Genomic DNA, 18,991 nt, shown 5'->3' on the forward strand with positions numbered 1-18,991 from the left:
CAGTTCTAAACAGACAGCTGGAAACCGAGGCCATTGCCCTGTTACTGGAGGCACGGGGACTCGGTCGGTGCAATGAGCAGCAGATTTCTTGCAGAAGGCAGAAACCCACCCGCATGCTGGCTGGTGCAATGCCTTTTGCTTCCTAATATCTCACCCACCCCACATAGAGTTCTTTTGTTTCGGGCTGTTTCAGTTCTGTTCTCTCCAGGTTCTTACACCATGCTTATCACCAGAGTATTCGAGTTCTGGTAAAACACACAAAAGCCTGGTGGTTAATTGCATTTTGATAAAAGCTTGAACTGGAGTTGAACAAAGTTTTATATTCCTTGCTGCACTTAATTGTATTATTCCAAACCAACAGCTTTACCTATTTATTTATCTTGTGTGACTCACACAATTTAACTAAAAAGGGGCCGATCCATGGCTCTCAGTGCCTTTGCCATATGGTGCATTAAATTACAATCAGAGTACCCATCTCCATTGACCTGTTCTATGCATTTGAACCCCCGTCATCAGAAAACCTGCAGAAGGAGGACTAAGTCATTATTAAGGCCTAATTTTCAAACCAGGCATCTGGATTTGGGAGCATACTTTTTCATCCATAATTTATTTGTGCTTTTCCTTAAAATCTGTTGCATTTGCAAAATTACACCTGTAAAAAATGGAAGCCAGGTTTGGAGATCTGACCTTTTATGGGCAGCTTTTAGACTACTGTGGTGGTTTCTCATCATCCATATAATAGATCATCAGTTTAAGAACATAAGAGCAGCCATACAGGGTCAGACCAATGGTCCATCTAGCCCAGTCCCCTGTCTTCTGACAGTGGCCAATGCCAAATGCTTCAGAAGAAAAGAACAGAGCAGGGCAATTATTGAGCGATCCGTCCCTTGTCATCCAATCCCAGCTTCTGGACAGTGTGTTGGGTGCAGTAGTACTGCCTTGTGTTTGTTTTAAAGTCCTGGCAAAATACAGCTTTAGTGAAATGAAATTATTTCAAGTCCTTTATCTTGGTAGTTATATGGTTTCCATTGCCATGGAATCTGAGCCTCTAACCCCATGAAATAGGTAAGTGCTGTGATTCCCATTGTACCGGTGAGAAACTAAAACACAGAGAGACTTGTGATCACACAGGAAGACTGTGCCCAGCCAGCTGGTGGTAGGCACCAACTGTTCCAGCCCAGGTCTCACGCTGTCATACTGGTAGGGTTACCGTGCTAGAGAGACAGTACACAGGGAATTCTTCAGACTAGACTAGCTAGCTGTTTCCTCCAGAATGGGAGGTGTTTTCAGGATAAGTGCCGTGGGATATGTACCTTGGGTAGTTAAGTCCCATCTCTGTTCTAATGTCCGGAGGCATTTGTCACCTCTGGAGAACCAATGGGCTTTTCCAAGCTCTCGTTCAGCATCTGAGGAACCTAAGTAAATAATAACGAGGTGTGAAATGCAGCCCTGTGTAGAGTGTTTATTTAACGCTCCCTGCAGCCCACTCCCTGAATCTCTGGGTTGGCTGACTGGTGTCACGGTTTTGCCGTTTAAATCTTGTTTCTCATAATTAGATTTCCTGACATTAAATCATGGCTTTGGAATGACTCTTCTAAATTTATATCCTCATAAAATATCTCATCTGAGCTTTGTTTTGGTCATTTACCGGAGAATTTACTACTGTGTAACGTTTCATTTTAATGAAGCTCCGAGGCAGACATTCTAATTGCAGCTTGCATCAGTGAAACAAGCCTAACTCCTACGCACACTATGAACTCCACCACTGACATCAAGAACAGTGCTCATCAGGGATGGTCCACATACAACCCTCTGAGATGTCTGGCCCAGCACTTCTCTCCCTGGTATCTAACTGGGCTAAACAGACATTATTCCCGGATGTCTCGCGTTCTGGGTTATTAGGAATCAAGTACATTTCTGGACTAAAACACTTCATCCTTAAAAACCTTATCATGAAGGGTCCTGCAGCTGATCCCAAAGATGCCCACACTTTGTCCAAGTAGGGCTGCATTAGGAACACAAGGGATGGGTCTGATTTGCATAACATGGAGTAACTGAAACATTGCGGTCTAGTGGCTGCGGTACTGGGCTGGGAGTCAGGAGACCTTGGATTCTATACCTGACTCCGCTGTTCACTTGCTGTGTGACCTTGGGTATGTCATGTCGCCTGCCCCTGCTGCTGCTTCCCCTCTTGTGCTGTCTGTAGGCTCTGCAGGGCAGCGCCCGTGTCTCAAGATGGGTTTGCACAGTGCCTGTGTGCAATGGGCCCAGATCTTCATTGGCACCTCTGAGGTTCCACTGAATGCATCCGATTAAGTGAGCTGTAGCTCACAAAAGCTTATGCTCAAATAAATTTGTTAGTCTCTAAGGTGCCACAAGTCCTTCTTTTCTTTTTGCTGATACAGACTAACACGGCTGCTACTCTGAAACCTGTACTACAAATAGATTGCAGTTGCCATCGTCTTGAGTCTGGAAGTGCAGCCTGTGGAAATGGCAGCCTCCACTGTGCTCAGAGTGGAGCACTGTGTGCTGGCACTGTAGTGTCTAGGGCATTGGCTGTGGGATGCCACAGATCAGACTTGGTCTGCAGGCCACAGGGACTGACTCTTTGCTGTGTTTGTACAGCACCATGGACAACGGGGTTCAGGTCCCGGACCAGGGGTCCCAAACACTACTGCAGTACAAATAACTAATAATAATAATAATAATAGTCCCCCAAGAGAGAATGGAACCACACCACAAACTTTATTTGAAAACCATATTTAATTTTGTTTCTTGGGGTCACAAGTTTGTTGGTTTCCTTAAGGGAATTTAAGGCCATTCCTAGCCCCAATTTGGGAAAGAGAATGGTACCACGTCCTGTTAGAAATGTAACAGCCAGCAGCTCTCTGCAATCCTGGACGCAGTGCAGCTGAGAAATAGCCATTCACATGACCCTGGTGTCAAAGCAGATGCCCAGATCATGAGCAGAGTAAAGTCACAGAATACGCAGCAGGCCCACAATGTGTCTCAAAGCGTCAGCCACATGGCGTGCGAAAGGCTTACTAAACCTGGAAAGAAAGAAGCTGTAGATGGAGCTAGAGAAGCACAGAAGCACAGTTGGTCCTGACGCTGGCCGGAGAAATAATTATGGATGCATAAAGGGTGGAATTCTTTATGAAGAGACAGCAACTGTTAATTGTTATTAGATGAGAGGCCCTTCCCCAGCAGAGAGAAGACAGGATCTCTAGCCTGGGGAGCTTGCAAACCGAAGACCTAACACAAACCTCACTGAGGTCAATGGAAAGATTCCCGCTGATTTTAATGGGCTTTCTTCAGGCCCTAAGACCTCCAGTTCTGGAAGATATTTGAGCATGTTCCTAATTTTAAACACACAGTGCTGTTCCGAATAGTGATACTTACCTGAATCTGGGCCTAAATTAAATTGGATGAAGGGGCGGACACAGAGCCCATTGAAATTGGTAAAAAGCTTCCCATAGATTTCAGTGGGCATTGGATCAGCTCTATAATGTGCATGAGGGTGGGGAGAATAATATTTAAAATAGTTTAAGGTTGAACTGAAAACAATTTTGCTTTGGTGAATCAAAAATCAGAATAAACCTCCACGTTTCAGGTTGAATGATCTGAAATTAAACATTTTGTTCCAATTATGAGTAGTTTTTAATGTTGAAATTAAAAAAATATAATAAAAGAAAATTTCTAAATGAAAAGTCAATTTGAATGGAAAAATCAAAACATTTCATTGAGAAAATGTCCAAACACAACGTTTTGATTTGTTTAAAAGAATTCTTATGGGTTTTTTTACTGAAAGAATTTTGGCAAAATCGACATAAATTAGTGAAATGTTTTGATTTCACAGAATCTACATTTTTTGCCCAAGCAGGTTTTGATGAATAATGTCACCCAGCTCTAATAATAACAATGAAATGGCCCCAGATGGCAGTTCCCATCCTTCTGCGCTTCACATTCATGTATGCACTTGACAAACTCCTTCACGAACGCTCTGTGATGACTCCAAAATCAGAGGCACTGGAAACCAAGAGAGCAGCCTGGCTGACTCCTGTATCGTGCATCCAAAATTTGGATGACTGAGATTCAAAGGCTTTCAATGTCTATTTAATTTTTTCCTGCTGTAAAACAGAAAATGGTCCTGATGGCATCTTTGTGATGTGGGGTGAGAGAGGCCTGTGGCCCCCAACTCTGGCATATTTGGCAGGTTTCACTTCAATAATGACTCCAAGTTTCCAGTAGCAGAAATGAAGCCATTATTGCCACGTGCGCAAGATGGATAGTTGCTTGAATGAATATTCTGCCTGTTGCTGGAGCTTGTCCAGCTGTGAGGTGCTGCTAACGCACATCCGTTTGCTGTCAGATAGTGAAGGCCCAAGGCCAGCCGAAGGCCACCTCTCCATGTTTCTGCTATTAAGGATGTTGGGAGGTTGACAGGAGGCCTGTCGACTGTAATTAAATATAGTGTCAATGCTTCTTGTCTCCTTCCAACCTCACGCCTGTAAAGGTGTAGCTCGGAGATGGGCAGAGAACAGCACTAGCACTCTTTAAATCCACATTAGATGTAAGATTAAAACAAACCTATTTCCCAACTGGACAAACCCCTTCAGAACGGTCAGAATTAAAGAGTATGGTCTTTGTGTAAGTGAATGGAGGGAAGCAGATTAAAACATGGAGTCCCGCTTCTGGTGAGCCCCAGAGTCCTGCTGTCCTTCCCAGCTGTGTGCATTTTAACCTCTTCCAACACCCTGTCCTGGGCCTGCACTATGGAAGAGCTTGTGGTAATTTTCTATTCATTCTTGAATGCCAGTGTGGAGAACCTGGGCTTGGTGGGGAATCTCACTTTGTCCTGCCTGCCTCCCCCCAGCTTTGTTCTGTGGATAGCATTTCCCCTGCTCCTCCCCCAAGTTCCTTGTTGTGTCTCTGCGGGCACAGGGGGTGAGGGTTCCGCTCTTGTGTTCATTTAGCTCTCATGGAGGTGGCCTGATCTGACAGCCCTCGGGGCTGCCCTCCTCTATTTATCCCCAGGACTTGCAGCACCCGCTTCCTCATTGTGCACTGCTAATGTGCCTCATCCCTGGCTGGAAGGTGTCACCCCGCTGGTGCCAGGGGAGTTTGCTTTCCGTGGCCTATTCAGCCTTTGGCTTCTCTGGTTACACCAGAAACGGGGTTGCCTAGCCGTGGCTGTTGTGTCATGCACACCGGGAACTGGTCTTCCATCCTCATTTCACACTAGCCACTGTGCTGTAGTCCACTGTTGTGAGCCACAGTTAGGTCACAATTTTCAAGTGACGGCAGAGAGTTCAGGGATGAAGGGGATGATCCCTACATTTTGAAATGCCATCCTCAGGATGACACATTTCTTGAGAGTTCATCTATCATGAATCACATTAAACTCAACTGCTGAAGTGAGATGGAAGCTGAGTGCTGCACTGAATGGTGTTTGAAGGGGCAAGATTCATATTAGTTCAGAGCTACTTTTTTCTCTCCAGTCTCCATTCAAGCTGCTGCTGCTTCTTTTTTCCCCTTTCTTTCTTTGTCATCTTCTTAAAAAACCATCTTTGTAATCACTTTGTCATAAATCACAGCAGAGGCGCCCTTGCTTGCAGTACAGTCAAACAGTGGGGCCAGGAGAGTTTAGCTCGTGAATATATTGTCTTTGTTTGCCTTCTCCCCTATGCCAAGTAAGGTCATTCTAATTAGAAGATTACCCAGGAGGAGGAGTTGGGATCCTGACCAGAAGGCTACAGAGTAAAGGGAAAGCAGAGATAACAACATCACTTTTCAATCTCTCTGCTGCTTGGCCTATTCAAAAAGATTTCTTCAGCAGATCACCTTTGACTTGCGTTTAAAGTGCATTTGTTTATTCATGTAGCAATGTGGTAGCAGACAACTTTCTGTTGTTGTTGACTTGTGTTCTGTTTGTCTGTGGAAATTCAGATCTGTCTTCAAGGTTAGTTCAGATGTCAATGCCAAATCCAACTAACCATTCTCCTAACCAGTCAGTGGAGGAAGAAAACAAGCCACTGACGAGCAGTGTTACAGGCTGCCATGCTGTGTTAACTGCTGCCCTTGGCATGTTACTTAGAAGACTGGCTGGCCACCGACAATGGCTTCCGTGCTCACTCATGGTTTCAAATATGGTCAGAGATGGTAAATGCCAGAACGGTGGGTAAAGGTGACTGCCTTATGAGGGAGTGTTTTATATAACACCAAATAGCAGCCTTTGTCTTTATTGACCTAGGAGCCAGGAAGGATAGTCCTGTGGTCGGTCCAGGCCTGGGAGTCATGAGCCGTGGCTTCCATTGACATTACTATCCCAGACTCCTTCTGTGGTGCTGAATAGTCTCTTTACCTTTCTGTGCCTCGGTTTCCCCATCCATAAAATAGGGTTAGTAACAATAATACTTCAGTGGGGGTGGGGGGGTTGAGGCTAAATTCACTGATGTTGAACACTTTGAGATGCTTGACTGGACAACATCTGTTATTACGATGACAGTCTATAAATGCACTAGTAGGGATGCACACTCAGAGGCATCCCCGAATGTAAAACAATTGTCTCATGCTGCCAGTACTAAACCATCCTCGGAATTTCTAAATAGCAGAGATGATCATTTCCTAACTCAAAAAGTGTTACATCCAACACAGGGGAGGTCCGTGTTAGACCTCATCTTGACAGATGAAGAGGAACTGATCATAGAACTAAAAATTAATAGACACTTAGGTACAAGTGATCATGACTTGATCACATTTATAATGTGCAAACAGAATAAAGTCCAGACCAGTGACAGATATACTTGGTGCTTTAAAAAGGCCAATTTCACAAAGCTAAAAGCAATTATGAGCTAAATCAGCTCCAAGGAAGAATTTAATCAGAAAAATATGAATAATAATTGGGAATTGTTTAAGAACACTTTACTAGATGCCCAAAAAGCCACAATCCCCCGCAATTGAGGAAGAAGGCTGTATGGATTTAAAAAAGACCTAAATTAGAGGGGAGGTGAAAGCAGCTATAAAAATAGAAACATAATATATAATGAATGAAAGAAAAGGGCAGATGACCATTTTTAATATAAATCAGAAGCTAGGAATTATAGAAAATTGATAAGGAAAGCAAAGGGACACAAGGAGAAATCTATGACCAGCAGAGTGAAAGCGAATAAGGGATTTTTAAAGTATCTTAGGAAAAAAAGAATCCTAACAATGGTATTAGTCCATTACTAGATGGAAAAGATAAAATTATCTATAATTATGCAAAAAAGGCAGAAGTGTTCAATAAATATTTCTGTTCTTTATTTGGGGAAAAAACAAATGATGTAGTCACATCATATGATAACACTGTTTCCATTCCAATAGTATCTGAGGAGGATGTTAAACAGCCATGACTGAAGTTAGACATTTTAAAATCTGTATGTCTGGATTACTTGGATCTAAGAGTTTTAAAAGAGCTGCCTAAGGCACTCGCTGGACTGTTAATGCTTATTTTTCAGTATGTTTTGGAACACTGGGGAAGTTCCACAAGACCTGAAGAAAGCTAATGTTGTACTAATTTTTAAAAAGGATAAACAGGATGACCTGGGTATTTACAGTCCTGTCAGTCTGACATTGATCCCAGGCAAGGTAGTGGAGTGGCTGATATGTGGCTCAATTAATAAAGAATTAAAAGAGGGTATATAATTAATGGCTTTATGGAAAATAGATCTTGTCAAATTAACTTGATATCTTTTTTTGATGAGATTACAAGTTTGGCTGATAACGGTAAGAGTGCTGATGAAATATTTTTAGACTTCTATAGGGCATTTGACTTGGTACCATGCTGACACTTCGATTAAAAAACTAGAATGATATGAAATTGACATGGCACACATTAAATGGATTTAAAAACTGGCTAACTGATAGCTCTCAAAATGTAATTGTAAATCATCATTGTTTGGGTGTGTTTCTAGTCGGGTCCCACAGGCTCTTGGTCCCGTGCTATTTAACATTTTTATCAAGGCCCTGGAAGAAAACATAAAATCATCACCAATAAAGTTAGCAGGTGACATAAAAAAAGGGGAGTGGAAAATAATGAAGAGGACAGGTCACTGATACAGAGCAGTCTGGATCGCTTGTTAAGCTGGTCACAAGCAAACAATCATAGAATCATAGAAGATTAGGGTTGGAAGAGACCTCAAGTGATCATCTAGTCCAACCCCCTGCTCAAAGCAGGACCAATGCCAACTAAATCATCCCAGCCAGGGCTTTGTCAAGCTGGGCCTTACTGTGTGTTTTAATAAAGCCAATATAAAGTTATACAACCAGGAACAAAGAATGCAGGCCAGACTTACAAGATGGGTGACTCTAGTCGGGAAACAGTGACTCTGAAAAAGACTTTGGGGTTATGGTGAATAATCAGCTGAATGTGAGCTCCCAGTGTGACTCAGTGACCAAAAGGACTAATTCAATCCTTGGATGTACAAACAGGGGAATCTCAAGTAGGAGTAAGGAGGTTATATTACCTCTGTATTTGGCACTGATGTGATAGAATCCTGTGTCCAGTTCTGGTGTCCACAATTCAAGCAGGATGGTGATACATTGGAGAGGGTTCAGAGAAGAGCCATGAGAATGATTAAAGGATTAGGAAACGTGAGCATTATCTATTTAGCTTAACAAAGAGAAGGTCAAAAGGTGACTTGACTACAGTGTAAAACCGGGGTGGCCAAACTGTGGCTCGCAAGCCACATGCGGCTCTTTTACCGTTAAAGTGCAGCTCACACTGCCCCCTCCCTCCCCCCCCCCCCGGTCCCTCCATTCTCCACCTACCAGACTTGCAGGGGGACCTCCGCCTTGTAGCGGGGAGCTGGGGTAGGAGCTTCTGGCAGGTTTAGGGGTTAAAACTAGAGCTGGGCAAAACATTTTATACAAATCATTTTTTCACTGATAAATGCAGGTTCAGATTGGCCGAAACCATTTACAAATTTGGATCAACATCAGCGAACTGTTTTGGTCAAACAACCAAACACAAAGTCTGAAATGTGGAAACGGTTCATTTTGGCATTTCCAAAACAAAATATTTCACCTTTTAGTTTTGGAAAGATGTTTAATTTTGGAATTTCACTAAGTTTTATTTAATACTTTTAAAAAGTTTAAAAAAACCTCAAAAACTAAACGAAATGTGTGTTTCAGACTGAAATGAACTTTTTATTTTTAACTTTCATTCTGCCGAAAAATTTAAAAAAAAAATTGGTTTGGGTCGACCTGAGGGAAATTTTTAAAAATGTTTTGGTCCAGCTACCAAACTGAAAACCCCTCTAGCAAGTGGTCTACCTCAACCTCCTAACCAGGGGGTCTTTTTTTTAACAGTGCGTCTAGGCAAAGATGTGCAGGGTCTCTGGCCTCTTAAAAATCATGGGGCACTTTCAGAACAGCCCACTCTTCTCTTCCCAGCTCCCCACCCAAATGGCATCCTGCAGAATTTATCACCCAAGACTCACTCCTTTGCCTCCCTCTCCCATCACAGCCAACCAAATACGTTATGAAATCTGGGTTTGAGCTTGACTTGCTGTGGTCCTGGGGTGATGTGCTGATACTTGAGTCCTCTCTCTGTGCTGTGTGGGGGAGGAGATGGGAGGAGAGAGTCTCTGAAACCAGTTGTGTGCTATGTGCCATAATGCACGCCCAGTGGTTCTCGCTTTGCATGAGTTCACGTGGCATATGGCTGAGCGAGGGGAGGGGAGAGTCGTCTGGTGGCTGGGACAGCAAACAGGACGTCAGCACTCCTGGGTTCTACTCCTGACTCGCTCGCTCTGTGCTCTGAGCACGTCACTTACCCCTCTGCATGTCAGTCTCCACGTCTCTAAAGTAGGGACCTTCCTGCCAGCAGGGACCTTCCTGCCAGCAGCATTGGGAGTGTTGAGCTGTGCTTGAAATCTGTGTACGGCAGCTGCTACAGAAGGCCAAAATCTCCTTTGACGTCTGGTGACTAACTGTACTTGGTTTAAGTGCTACCCCCATTTTACAGACAGGGACGTCAAGACAAAGTGAAGGGACTTGCCCAAGGCAGTGGCAGCAGGAAGAGTAGAACACAGACCTCCCGATTGTCAGTCCGGTGCCCTCACCGTATAGCAGCAGCTTCCTCAGTGATGTGGGCAATCCTGCTGGAGCCCGGGGTGGCCGTGCAGGGTGTGACTAAGACATGCAATACGTTAGGACCGAGTGACCAAACTGATCCCGTTTGTAAAGAAGCTGGGAGTGATCGTTCCTGCCCCGGGGAGATGGCCCGCAGGCTGCGTCTCAGCAGCAGGCGCAGATGGAGGAATCGGGCAGTCTGGTCCCGCTTGGCTGGGTAACGGGTGATGCTGGCTCCTCTGGGCCAAGACCCACACTGTCTGGTTTTGGGCTTTGCCACTTTGGCCACCTGGCCAGGCTGTCGAGCCAAGAGATGTACTGGGCGCGAGACTCATCACTGCTGGGATGTCCTCTTCATCACGTTTCCCACAGCTTGTGTGCGGATCCACTTAAATTTCATGCTGCACAGATTTATTTTCACTGAACTCTGTGTGGTAGGCTGTCCTATCGAGTTATTTTTTACACTTCACATTTTAAAGAGCCTGACTTTTTAACCAATAGATCTTTGGGTTTCTGGAATTAGATTGTGTGCTCTCTGTGGCTGTCGTGTCCTGGATAGCGCCAGGCACATCGCCAGGCCTAACAAACAATTACTAACACTCATTCTGCAGCGGGGAGTTTTTGTTCTCATAATAGTCCTCTGGGTAGAATAGCGCACAGGGTGTGACCTTATCCCCTCACTTCCTAGCACTTGCAGGGGGCTTTTCAGAAGTGCTCACCTTGTTCCACCAGTGCTCGGTGGCAGCATAGTTAGACAAGTGGAGAGTGCTTTTAAAAATCCCACCTATAGGACACATGTCATCTGCAGAGTTTTGGGGTGAAATCCTGGCTCCGTTACAGCCATTGCCAGTGACTTCGGTTGAGCCAGGATTTCACCCCAAATGTTCTGCAAAGATGGGTAAGCATCACTATCCCCATTTTTACAGATGGGGAAACTGAGGCATTGAGTGGTGAAGGCCAAGGTCCCACAGCAGATCAGTGGCAGTACTGGGAATAGAGCCCAGCTCTCCTAACTCTCACTGTCCTACCCTAGACCATTGTGACCTGCTCACCATTGAAGTTTGAGGCTTTAGTGATTGGCTTCTCACTATTGAGTATTTCTGTTGTGGTTGTGCCAGTCAGGAGTCAGGGCCGCATTGTGCAAGGCACTGCACACACCTATCATGAAAAGACAACTATGTTTGCAAAGTGCTTTGAGAATCTGCAAAGTGGCCTCTGGGACTGGATTTGTGATTTATTTTGTGCCAGTTTAACACTCTTCCATATTTTATCCACATTCAGTCTCTCTGCAGCTGGGCCTTCTTTCTCCTGGGCTCCCCTCCCAGCCGACATCACCACCTCTCCTCCCAGTTCTATACAAACGGATTATTTCAAGGAAGACCTGTCTTGGCAGCCGCACCAGAAATCTGGTCTGTAGGAGTGACCAACTCTGCTGTTTGAAGGACAGGTCATGGCACCATGCCAGGATATTGCTACCACTGCGCTTGCCAAGAGTTTTCAGATGAAGAGCAAGGCTCATTGAAGACAAGATGAATTACTTTTCTTACTGCTGCTGATTTATCTAGCTGCGATAACAAACACTCTGCAGATATAACATAAATCTGGTGGGCCAGATCGGACTGCCTTTATGGACAAACTCTTTTGTGTAAAGCTGTAATTAGTCCCTGGTGCTTAGCCCAGTTTTGACCCCTAGGTGGTGCTCTTTCTAGGCCTGTGTCTTGGTACAGCTGTTTCTCTACTGGACAGCAGGCTGGGGATGAGGTTCTGACGGGTGCTCTGGATTTTGGAGTCACTGGTGGTGGCTGAGCATCTGTGGAGCTGACAGCATGAGGTCCGTACTCCAATCTCTAGCCCTCTCTGAGTGGGGAGGGAGGACAAGTGTGGTGGGTTTGGGTTTCAGAATACTGCCTTGGTAGGAAGGTTTGGATCTGCCTTGCATTTTACCTTGAATCTCCCTGGCACGGGCTGTAATACTGACATGGCTCAGTGGGGATCAAGTCCAGCACCTCTTACCCTTGACGCATGAGCCACTGCTGCGTGAGCTAAAAGACAGAGCTGTGTTAGCCTTGGCTGTGCACTCCTCACACTCTTGATAGTCTGGCCACCACTAGAGGAGGACAGAGGACCCCCTCCCCCCCCAAGCAGCCCCTGGCTTATCTGGCGATCACTCAGCTGCCATGGTCTGTCACCAATAGACTATCACACTGGAAAGGAAAAGGCCCCGTCGCCTTGCTCTGCTCTGCCCACCCAAAGGCTGCATCTATCTGGGCTCACTCCGTGGCTACTTCAGTTGTCAGGAAGGGATGTCTAGTTCCTGAATTTCACTCGTTCCCACACAGGGGTCGTCTCCCCGCGTTTATGTTTTTGAGGGGGGGAGGGGAGCTCCACCTAGTAATTTCTGGAGGGATTTTCCCGTTCACCACTGAATGAAGCGGGGAACCCTGGGCTTGGGAATGGTAGGCAGGCCTGATGGAGTCAGTGGGTTGACAGCTGCAATTGCTCTTCAGCTCCATCCAGCTCCATCACAGAGCAATAGAGCAGCCCCTGGGCACAGAAGGCGCTAGGTTCTCATTTGCCTACCTGCCTGCCAGGGGCTGTGCCTACATCCCCGCAAAACTGAGTGTGTGTGGATGCTGCAATGGCAGCAGAAGGAAGGGGTGGGGAGGAATGAAAAGACTCTTTCTCCCTTTAACCGCTCTTGAATGAAGTCATCTGAGTTCTGTCTATTATTGCCATGGATCACATTTGTTAATGTAGTGCTGGGGACCCACCAAACACGGGGCCCCCCTTGTGCTAGGGTCTGTCCACACTCACAGTAGTAGCCAGCGTGTATAGGGATCGTTCCGTATTGAGAGTCCATTCCCATAGTTCTCTTCCACTTCTTGAAGGGGACGTGTTAGAAGACGGAGATTGCAGAGACAAACCTGACGGGGGTCGTCTGTGTCACAATCAGAGCAGGGAGTGGAACAAGTGTTGAGAAGTAGAGTTTGAGGTTTGGGGTGGAATCAGTTTGGAGATCCAGCCGGCTGTGAGCAGAGCACAATACTGGCTTGGAGATGAACCCTAGCAGGTCTGAGTGCTGAGATTTCTGAAGCTTGTATGTTCCGTGGCATCACAAGGAACAATAACAGGAGCTACCCCTGTGCTAGGCGCCATCCAGGCACCCAGTAGCAGTGTCTTACTTCCCGTTTCAAAATGGTCAGTCTATTGCAAGCCTGTAATATTTTGTATTTTCTCTCGTTTTTAGGGCTTGTACATCTTCCTGGTCTATGCAATCTATAACAGTGAGGTAAGAGGAAGTTCTCACTGGGTTTTGATCCATATTCGGAACAGTCCTATATTAGAAATGAAACTGGTAACCAGAATCTTATCAAATGCAAAGGTTAATATTCTGTCCTGGCCCTTTGCTCCTGCAACAGCTGTTGCTTTTGCCCCCTTGACTTGTCCGGAAGATGTTGTTGTTTTATCAGAACAGCACTGGCCCTGTCTCATGACCCTGCTCAACTTTCAGGTGAGGAACGCCATACAGAGGATGAAGGAGAAGAAGAAAGCGCTCTCGTTCACAGTAAGTGTGAGGCAGAGATGCTGCTCCGGTTTCATTAAACACAAGCTGGTTTCAGAGGATGGTTTTTTTTTTTTTCATTTTTCACATGGTGGATTTCTAGGAAACCCAGTTTGTGTCCCCTCCCCCAAATCTACAGCATAGAATCTAGTGGGCATCTCTCACTACCAGCTGGGATTATCAACCCCCTCTGATAGCCATGCAGCCTATAGGGCGTGCTGATTTCTTCTTCGCAGCTGGCCAAACCTTCTCAGCCCTCCACAGTCTCTCCAGGGATTTCAGACTAAACTCTAAAGAAAGGCTCAAACGCTGAAATTTCCCATCATGCCTCATCTGTGGATTGTTGTGTGTGTGAGTTGGGTGTGGACCCATTTTTGATCCACAAAACAGGGCGGCTTGAGTTATCACATCACAGGTTTGTGGGATGTGACTGACTCCAAGGCCAGGCAAAAGGCCTCTCCCCTTGCTCTGGTTGATGTGAGACTTTGATCTTTAAATCACGGGGTTATCACATTCCACAGTACCCCTTTAAATCCAGGTTTGTAGCCAAAGTCTGCTCTCCGGGGTACATATGGGCTCTCCCTGATTCCCTCAGGGCATGCATTGTAGGACAAAACTTGGCCCTGGGAATGTCTTTTGAATGGACCTGGCATATTCAGGAACCTGGAGTCGGGGGACATCATTTTCCTCCTGAACAGTACTGGGGAGGGTGGAGGAGAACATGCCACTGGTTCTGCAGTTTGGGCAGTTGCTGCAGACCTCCCTGGAGAATCCACATGGACTGAAGAGTGGCCATATTGGCAAGGAGGTGATAGTTAAGAAAACAGCTGCAGCAGATTTTTAAAATGATGCATGGTATCAAAATCCTTTAAAGGCGGATGTGTCGCGGATTCCTGAGGGTTGTGTCCTGCTTCTCTGTCATTTTGCAGAACTGTTCTCATCCGATCAATTATCTGTCAAGTCCAAGAAATACAGCTTCCTGGGAGACTGGGAAGCTGAGTCCCTCTGCACCCGAGAGCGCCGTGTCCAGCCCTGTGCAGAAAGATCCCCCCCTGAAGAACATTACCAACAAAGGTAAAGAGCCCCTTCTGGGTACTCAGCTTTGTATTCAGGTTGCCAGTGCTGCTGGCACAGATTCAGAGCACGGGGGAAGGTAGGCTGACCTTTCCAGAGGGTCCAGTTTTCATGCAATTTCATCCCTTGCATTATTGTTTTGAACCCTCTTAAACACCACAGAGTTAGGAAGTTTGACATGGTTATGAAGTTCCCAATGGTGACTCTAACGTATGAGTGCCAATGTCAGGGTAGGCTGTTCCAAACCAGGACACACACCCTGATGGGCTGTGAGGTCTAGACTTATATTTCACCAACCAGCTGCACCATATGCAAACCCCCCAGGCACTTTAACAGCCTGAACACAGAGTCACAGCCAGTCCCCTGGGGTACTCCAGTCTGTCTTGCCATCCCGGTGAGTGTCTCTCTGGTACTGGCAGGCCCCATACACCAAGGATAACAGCAATATTCAGGTTACTCCCAATCCCAAAGGACCAGTCGCTTACCCCAGGTCAATTGTACTTTAGGGCTCACACCAAAGACAATGCTTGTAGGCAATCCTATAGCAAACAATATGAAGATTTATTAACTAGGAAAAGGAAAATAGAGAGTTATTTATAAGGTTAAAACAAGTGAATATAGACCATGAATGAGTTACAGCCTTAGGTTTCAAAAGGTAATCTAGGCTTCTGTAATCAGCAAGCTCTATTTGACCTCTAAGGCTAAGCAGCTGGGGATCTCTTGCTTATGTCTAGGAACACCTTGCTCCGCCAAGCAGCAGAGAGATCCTTAACTCCTTTTGTTTAAGGTTTTTATCCCCCTCCTGCCATGTGCTCTGAGCTGCAAACTCAGCTGATGGGAGGAGTTCACTTGCATGACTCATCTTCACAGATAAACGACAAGGGTGTGTCCACATATAAACAGTTACAGTGGCACCACTGCGGGGCTTCAGTGAAGACACGACCTACGCTGATGGGAGGGGATCTCCCACTCGTGTTGATACTCCATCTCCTTGAGACACGGTAGCTAGGTTGGCAGGAGAATTCTCCGATCAACATAGCCCCGATAAACATAGCACTGTCTACACTGGGGGTTAGGTTGGTGTAACTGCATAGCTCAAGGGTGTGGATTTTCACACTACTGAGTGACGTTGTTATACCAACCTCCTTTCCCACTGTAGACCAGTCCTAAGAGTCTTTACCCCTTTTGACATTTTCTCGATCCTGACGTAGGGGGTTTCCACTTGTAAAATCCACCCAGAGCCCGTCTCCTCTCAACGTGTCTCCTCTTTGGGGGGCAGGGGCATAACAATTCCTGCTCTTTGCACTGATTAACATCCCTCTCCTCTATGGCCATTCATACAGTCACAGAAGCTCAAATGTTACCTTACAATATGGAGCACAGATATCAGAAGTGAGATTAATGCAGGGAGCATCTCACAAGCATTCAACAGACTCTAAACACTTTTTCTTATCATTCTAATACCTTGTCTATCAATATTGACGGCATCCGTCAGTGTCCATTGAGAGACATGGGTACCTGAGCATGAGCTGCCACCAGGCCTGCCAGCATCATAGTGAACATGAATGTTGTTAGGTTTGTGTTTCTTGGAATGAGAGAGAAACTTTGATGAAAATACAGCACTGAGGGGCTGTCTGGCTCCCGAAGAAGACAGTGGTAGAAGGCCAATTGACTTCAATGGGATCAGTCCGTATTGTGTATATGGGTCATCCATGCATTCAAGGCGAGCGGATGTGGGGAATCCTCAATCCATAAGACACAGCACCAGGAGTGACCTGAGCCATTTTGCCAGCTAGGGCAGGAAATGTTTTCAGTGTCTCCACCCCCAGTGCCTTGGGGGTGGGAGGGGAGTTGAGGGGCACAGCAGCATGGTGCTCCTGGAAGTTGTGCCTAGGGCTTCTGCCTCTGCAGCTGGCCCTGAACAGCATGGCCTTCCTTCTAGTCAGAGAAGCATGTTGGTACTTTAACATCGATTTATATGCGGGGGAGAGAGCAGGAAATCGGTGTTAAACTAGAGAAAGAAAAGTTCACAGGCTCAAACCGATTGGCAGCTCTGAAAACTAGCTTGCAATTCTTCAGTCAGCCCAGCTGGGCCCTTTACTTCCTTGGGAGATACTTTGGGGGAATAAATGATAGAGCCCTTTGAAAGGAATGCACATTTCCATTCTCCAGGTGTATCCACATTCATTGTCTCACTTCACACTTTAGGAAACTTTGGTGCTAAAATTCCTATGGGGATTTCCTCAATGATGTCACCAGAGAGACCGGTACGTAATGTCTTGAGTTATTTTCCACCTTTCGCATGCAGAATAGATACGTCGACAGGAGTGCGGGAGTGTTGTCTAGTGTTTATAGCAAAGGGCTAGGACTCGGGACTCCTGGGTTCTATTCCCAGCTCTGTCACAGATGTCTTGTCTTATCCTGGGTAAATCACGTAATTGTCTGTGGCTCAGCTGCCCCTTTGCTAAGATGGGGTTCATATCAGTTACCTCCTCCCTGGGAGAGTTGTGAAGGTCCATCAGTGGTGGTAGCAAACTTTGTGAGCCATGTTGGTAGCACTGTAGGTATGCGCCTCCTACTAAGCATTGATTGGGTTGGGAAGCTGAAGGAATTTACCCCAGTAAAAGGACCCTGTAATGAAGTATCTGAAGGCTGCAAATCACTGGCCTATGGAGGGTGGTGCAGCAGGTGTGACAAACAATAATGGGGTGAAATTATGATAAGAAAATGCAGCCTGTTAGACTTAAGTTTCTTGCCAGGAAGTTGGCCAAGGGAAAGGGGTGGAAACCCCGTGGCTCAGGGCACCGCAAACTAGACTGGACAAAAGGCCCTACAAACATACAGAATGGAACAGCCCTGCACTGTCTACTGGGAGTCACAGCAAACAGCCTAACGTCTTCATGTCTAGGGTTCTCAGACAGCCCCAGGAGTGCTCCTCAGGTGAGGGTGAGCTGTGGACTCAGACATGGTGGGGGGGATCTCACTCTCTGGTGTAAAGTGGCCCATGTAGCCCCTTTACAGACATTGCCATCCTTCATGCTCTACCCCATCGTGCTGGGCTTGCTCGAAAGCAATCAGCGCACCTGCCATCCGTGTGAACGAGTAAGGAGGCGTCTGTCTATCTCTGCCCTTGGAAGACAAATAGTAGAAAGAGAATCAACTGTCTGTGTGTTTGGGGGATGTCCAGCTCCTGAATATAAAGGGCCCCTGTCCTGTTAGACCCATTTGTGCTGACTCCTGGACTGTAGAGGGGAGGGAGAGATGGGGGTTGGTTTGACACATGAGCGGTGGGGGAGTCTCTCTGCTGCATGTTGATTCCTAGTTTTGTTGGTAACATTTGTGGTCTCTTTTTTCGCCATTCTGTATCAGAGGGAATCAACTCCCAGGTCTGTTTATAACAGGGGCATCCATAAAAGCACAAATGGAACTGAGCAATCAGAATGAAAAGACAGAAATGAGGTCATGGCTACAAGCCTCCCCAAAATGAAGCAAGTTAGAAAAGGGCTTGTTGTGTGTTTCAGCACCCAAGTTACGTTCTGTGCAAATGGGATATTGTTCAGTTGGCCCATTTCATTTCCCAGCAACTAATCTTCTACCAAGTTCAACAAGGCATGCTGTAAAGTGGAGAATAATTTAAATGTGACTATTCTGATACCACTTCCATTCCCACCACTGAAATGATTATGCACTGTTCTGTGCACTTGATATAGAAGTTAACTATAGTTTCTTCAGAAAAAAACATAATGCTACTTTCATATGTGGAATTTACCAAAGGGTCTAGATATACACCAAAAGTTCTCTCTCTCTCTGTCTCCTTTATTGCTTTTGAAGTGCTATCTTCTTTATCTTACAGATAACATTCTGTTCTATTTCAAGGCAACTTAGTAAAATCAGTATTTATTGTCTCTCATGGTTTATTTTTGTTTAATGTTGCTATTCTTCCGGGTGATAAATACCTGGCAGGTTTTCCAATAGGTGCTTTTCTGACCCAGGCAGCTGCTGGCTCTGTAAATTAGAACCATTGCTAAGCTACTTGGCACAAAATATGAGACATGAGCTAAAGAGATTAACCAGGAGGCTTGAGTTTTCTAATGCACAGGGCATTAATAGAGGAGCCTGTAGATTTCCTAAATGCCAAGGCCACAGCACTTCCTAGCTGGTAGACTAGGGGCAAAGACAGAATTAGCTTGATTCCATGCTGGGGTCATCCAGAGCTTCTCTTTTTGTTTGTTACTTAAA

The 18,991-nt window shown here is 45.8% G+C and overlaps 1 protein-coding gene across 2 annotated transcripts in view; it reads left to right on the top strand.

The window, feature by feature from the left end:
- ADGRD2 (adhesion G protein-coupled receptor D2) overlaps positions 1 to 18,991 on the top strand; it is a 58,194-nt gene that overhangs the window by 23,702 nt on the left and 15,501 nt on the right. For both annotated transcript variants that reach the window (XM_074973452.1, XM_074973453.1), the window contains exons 20-23: positions 13,364 to 13,405; positions 13,628 to 13,681; positions 14,608 to 14,752; positions 16,961 to 17,019. In XM_074973452.1, coding sequence (XP_074829553.1) covers positions 13,364 to 13,405; positions 13,628 to 13,681; positions 14,608 to 14,752; positions 16,961 to 17,019 — 300 coding nt within the window. The remainder of the gene's footprint in view (positions 1 to 13,363; positions 13,406 to 13,627; positions 13,682 to 14,607; positions 14,753 to 16,960; positions 17,020 to 18,991) is intronic.

This window comes from Natator depressus, chromosome 16, assembly GCF_965152275.1.
Source record: "Natator depressus isolate rNatDep1 chromosome 16, rNatDep2.hap1, whole genome shotgun sequence".
Lineage (NCBI taxonomy): Eukaryota > Metazoa > Chordata > Testudines > Cheloniidae > Natator > Natator depressus.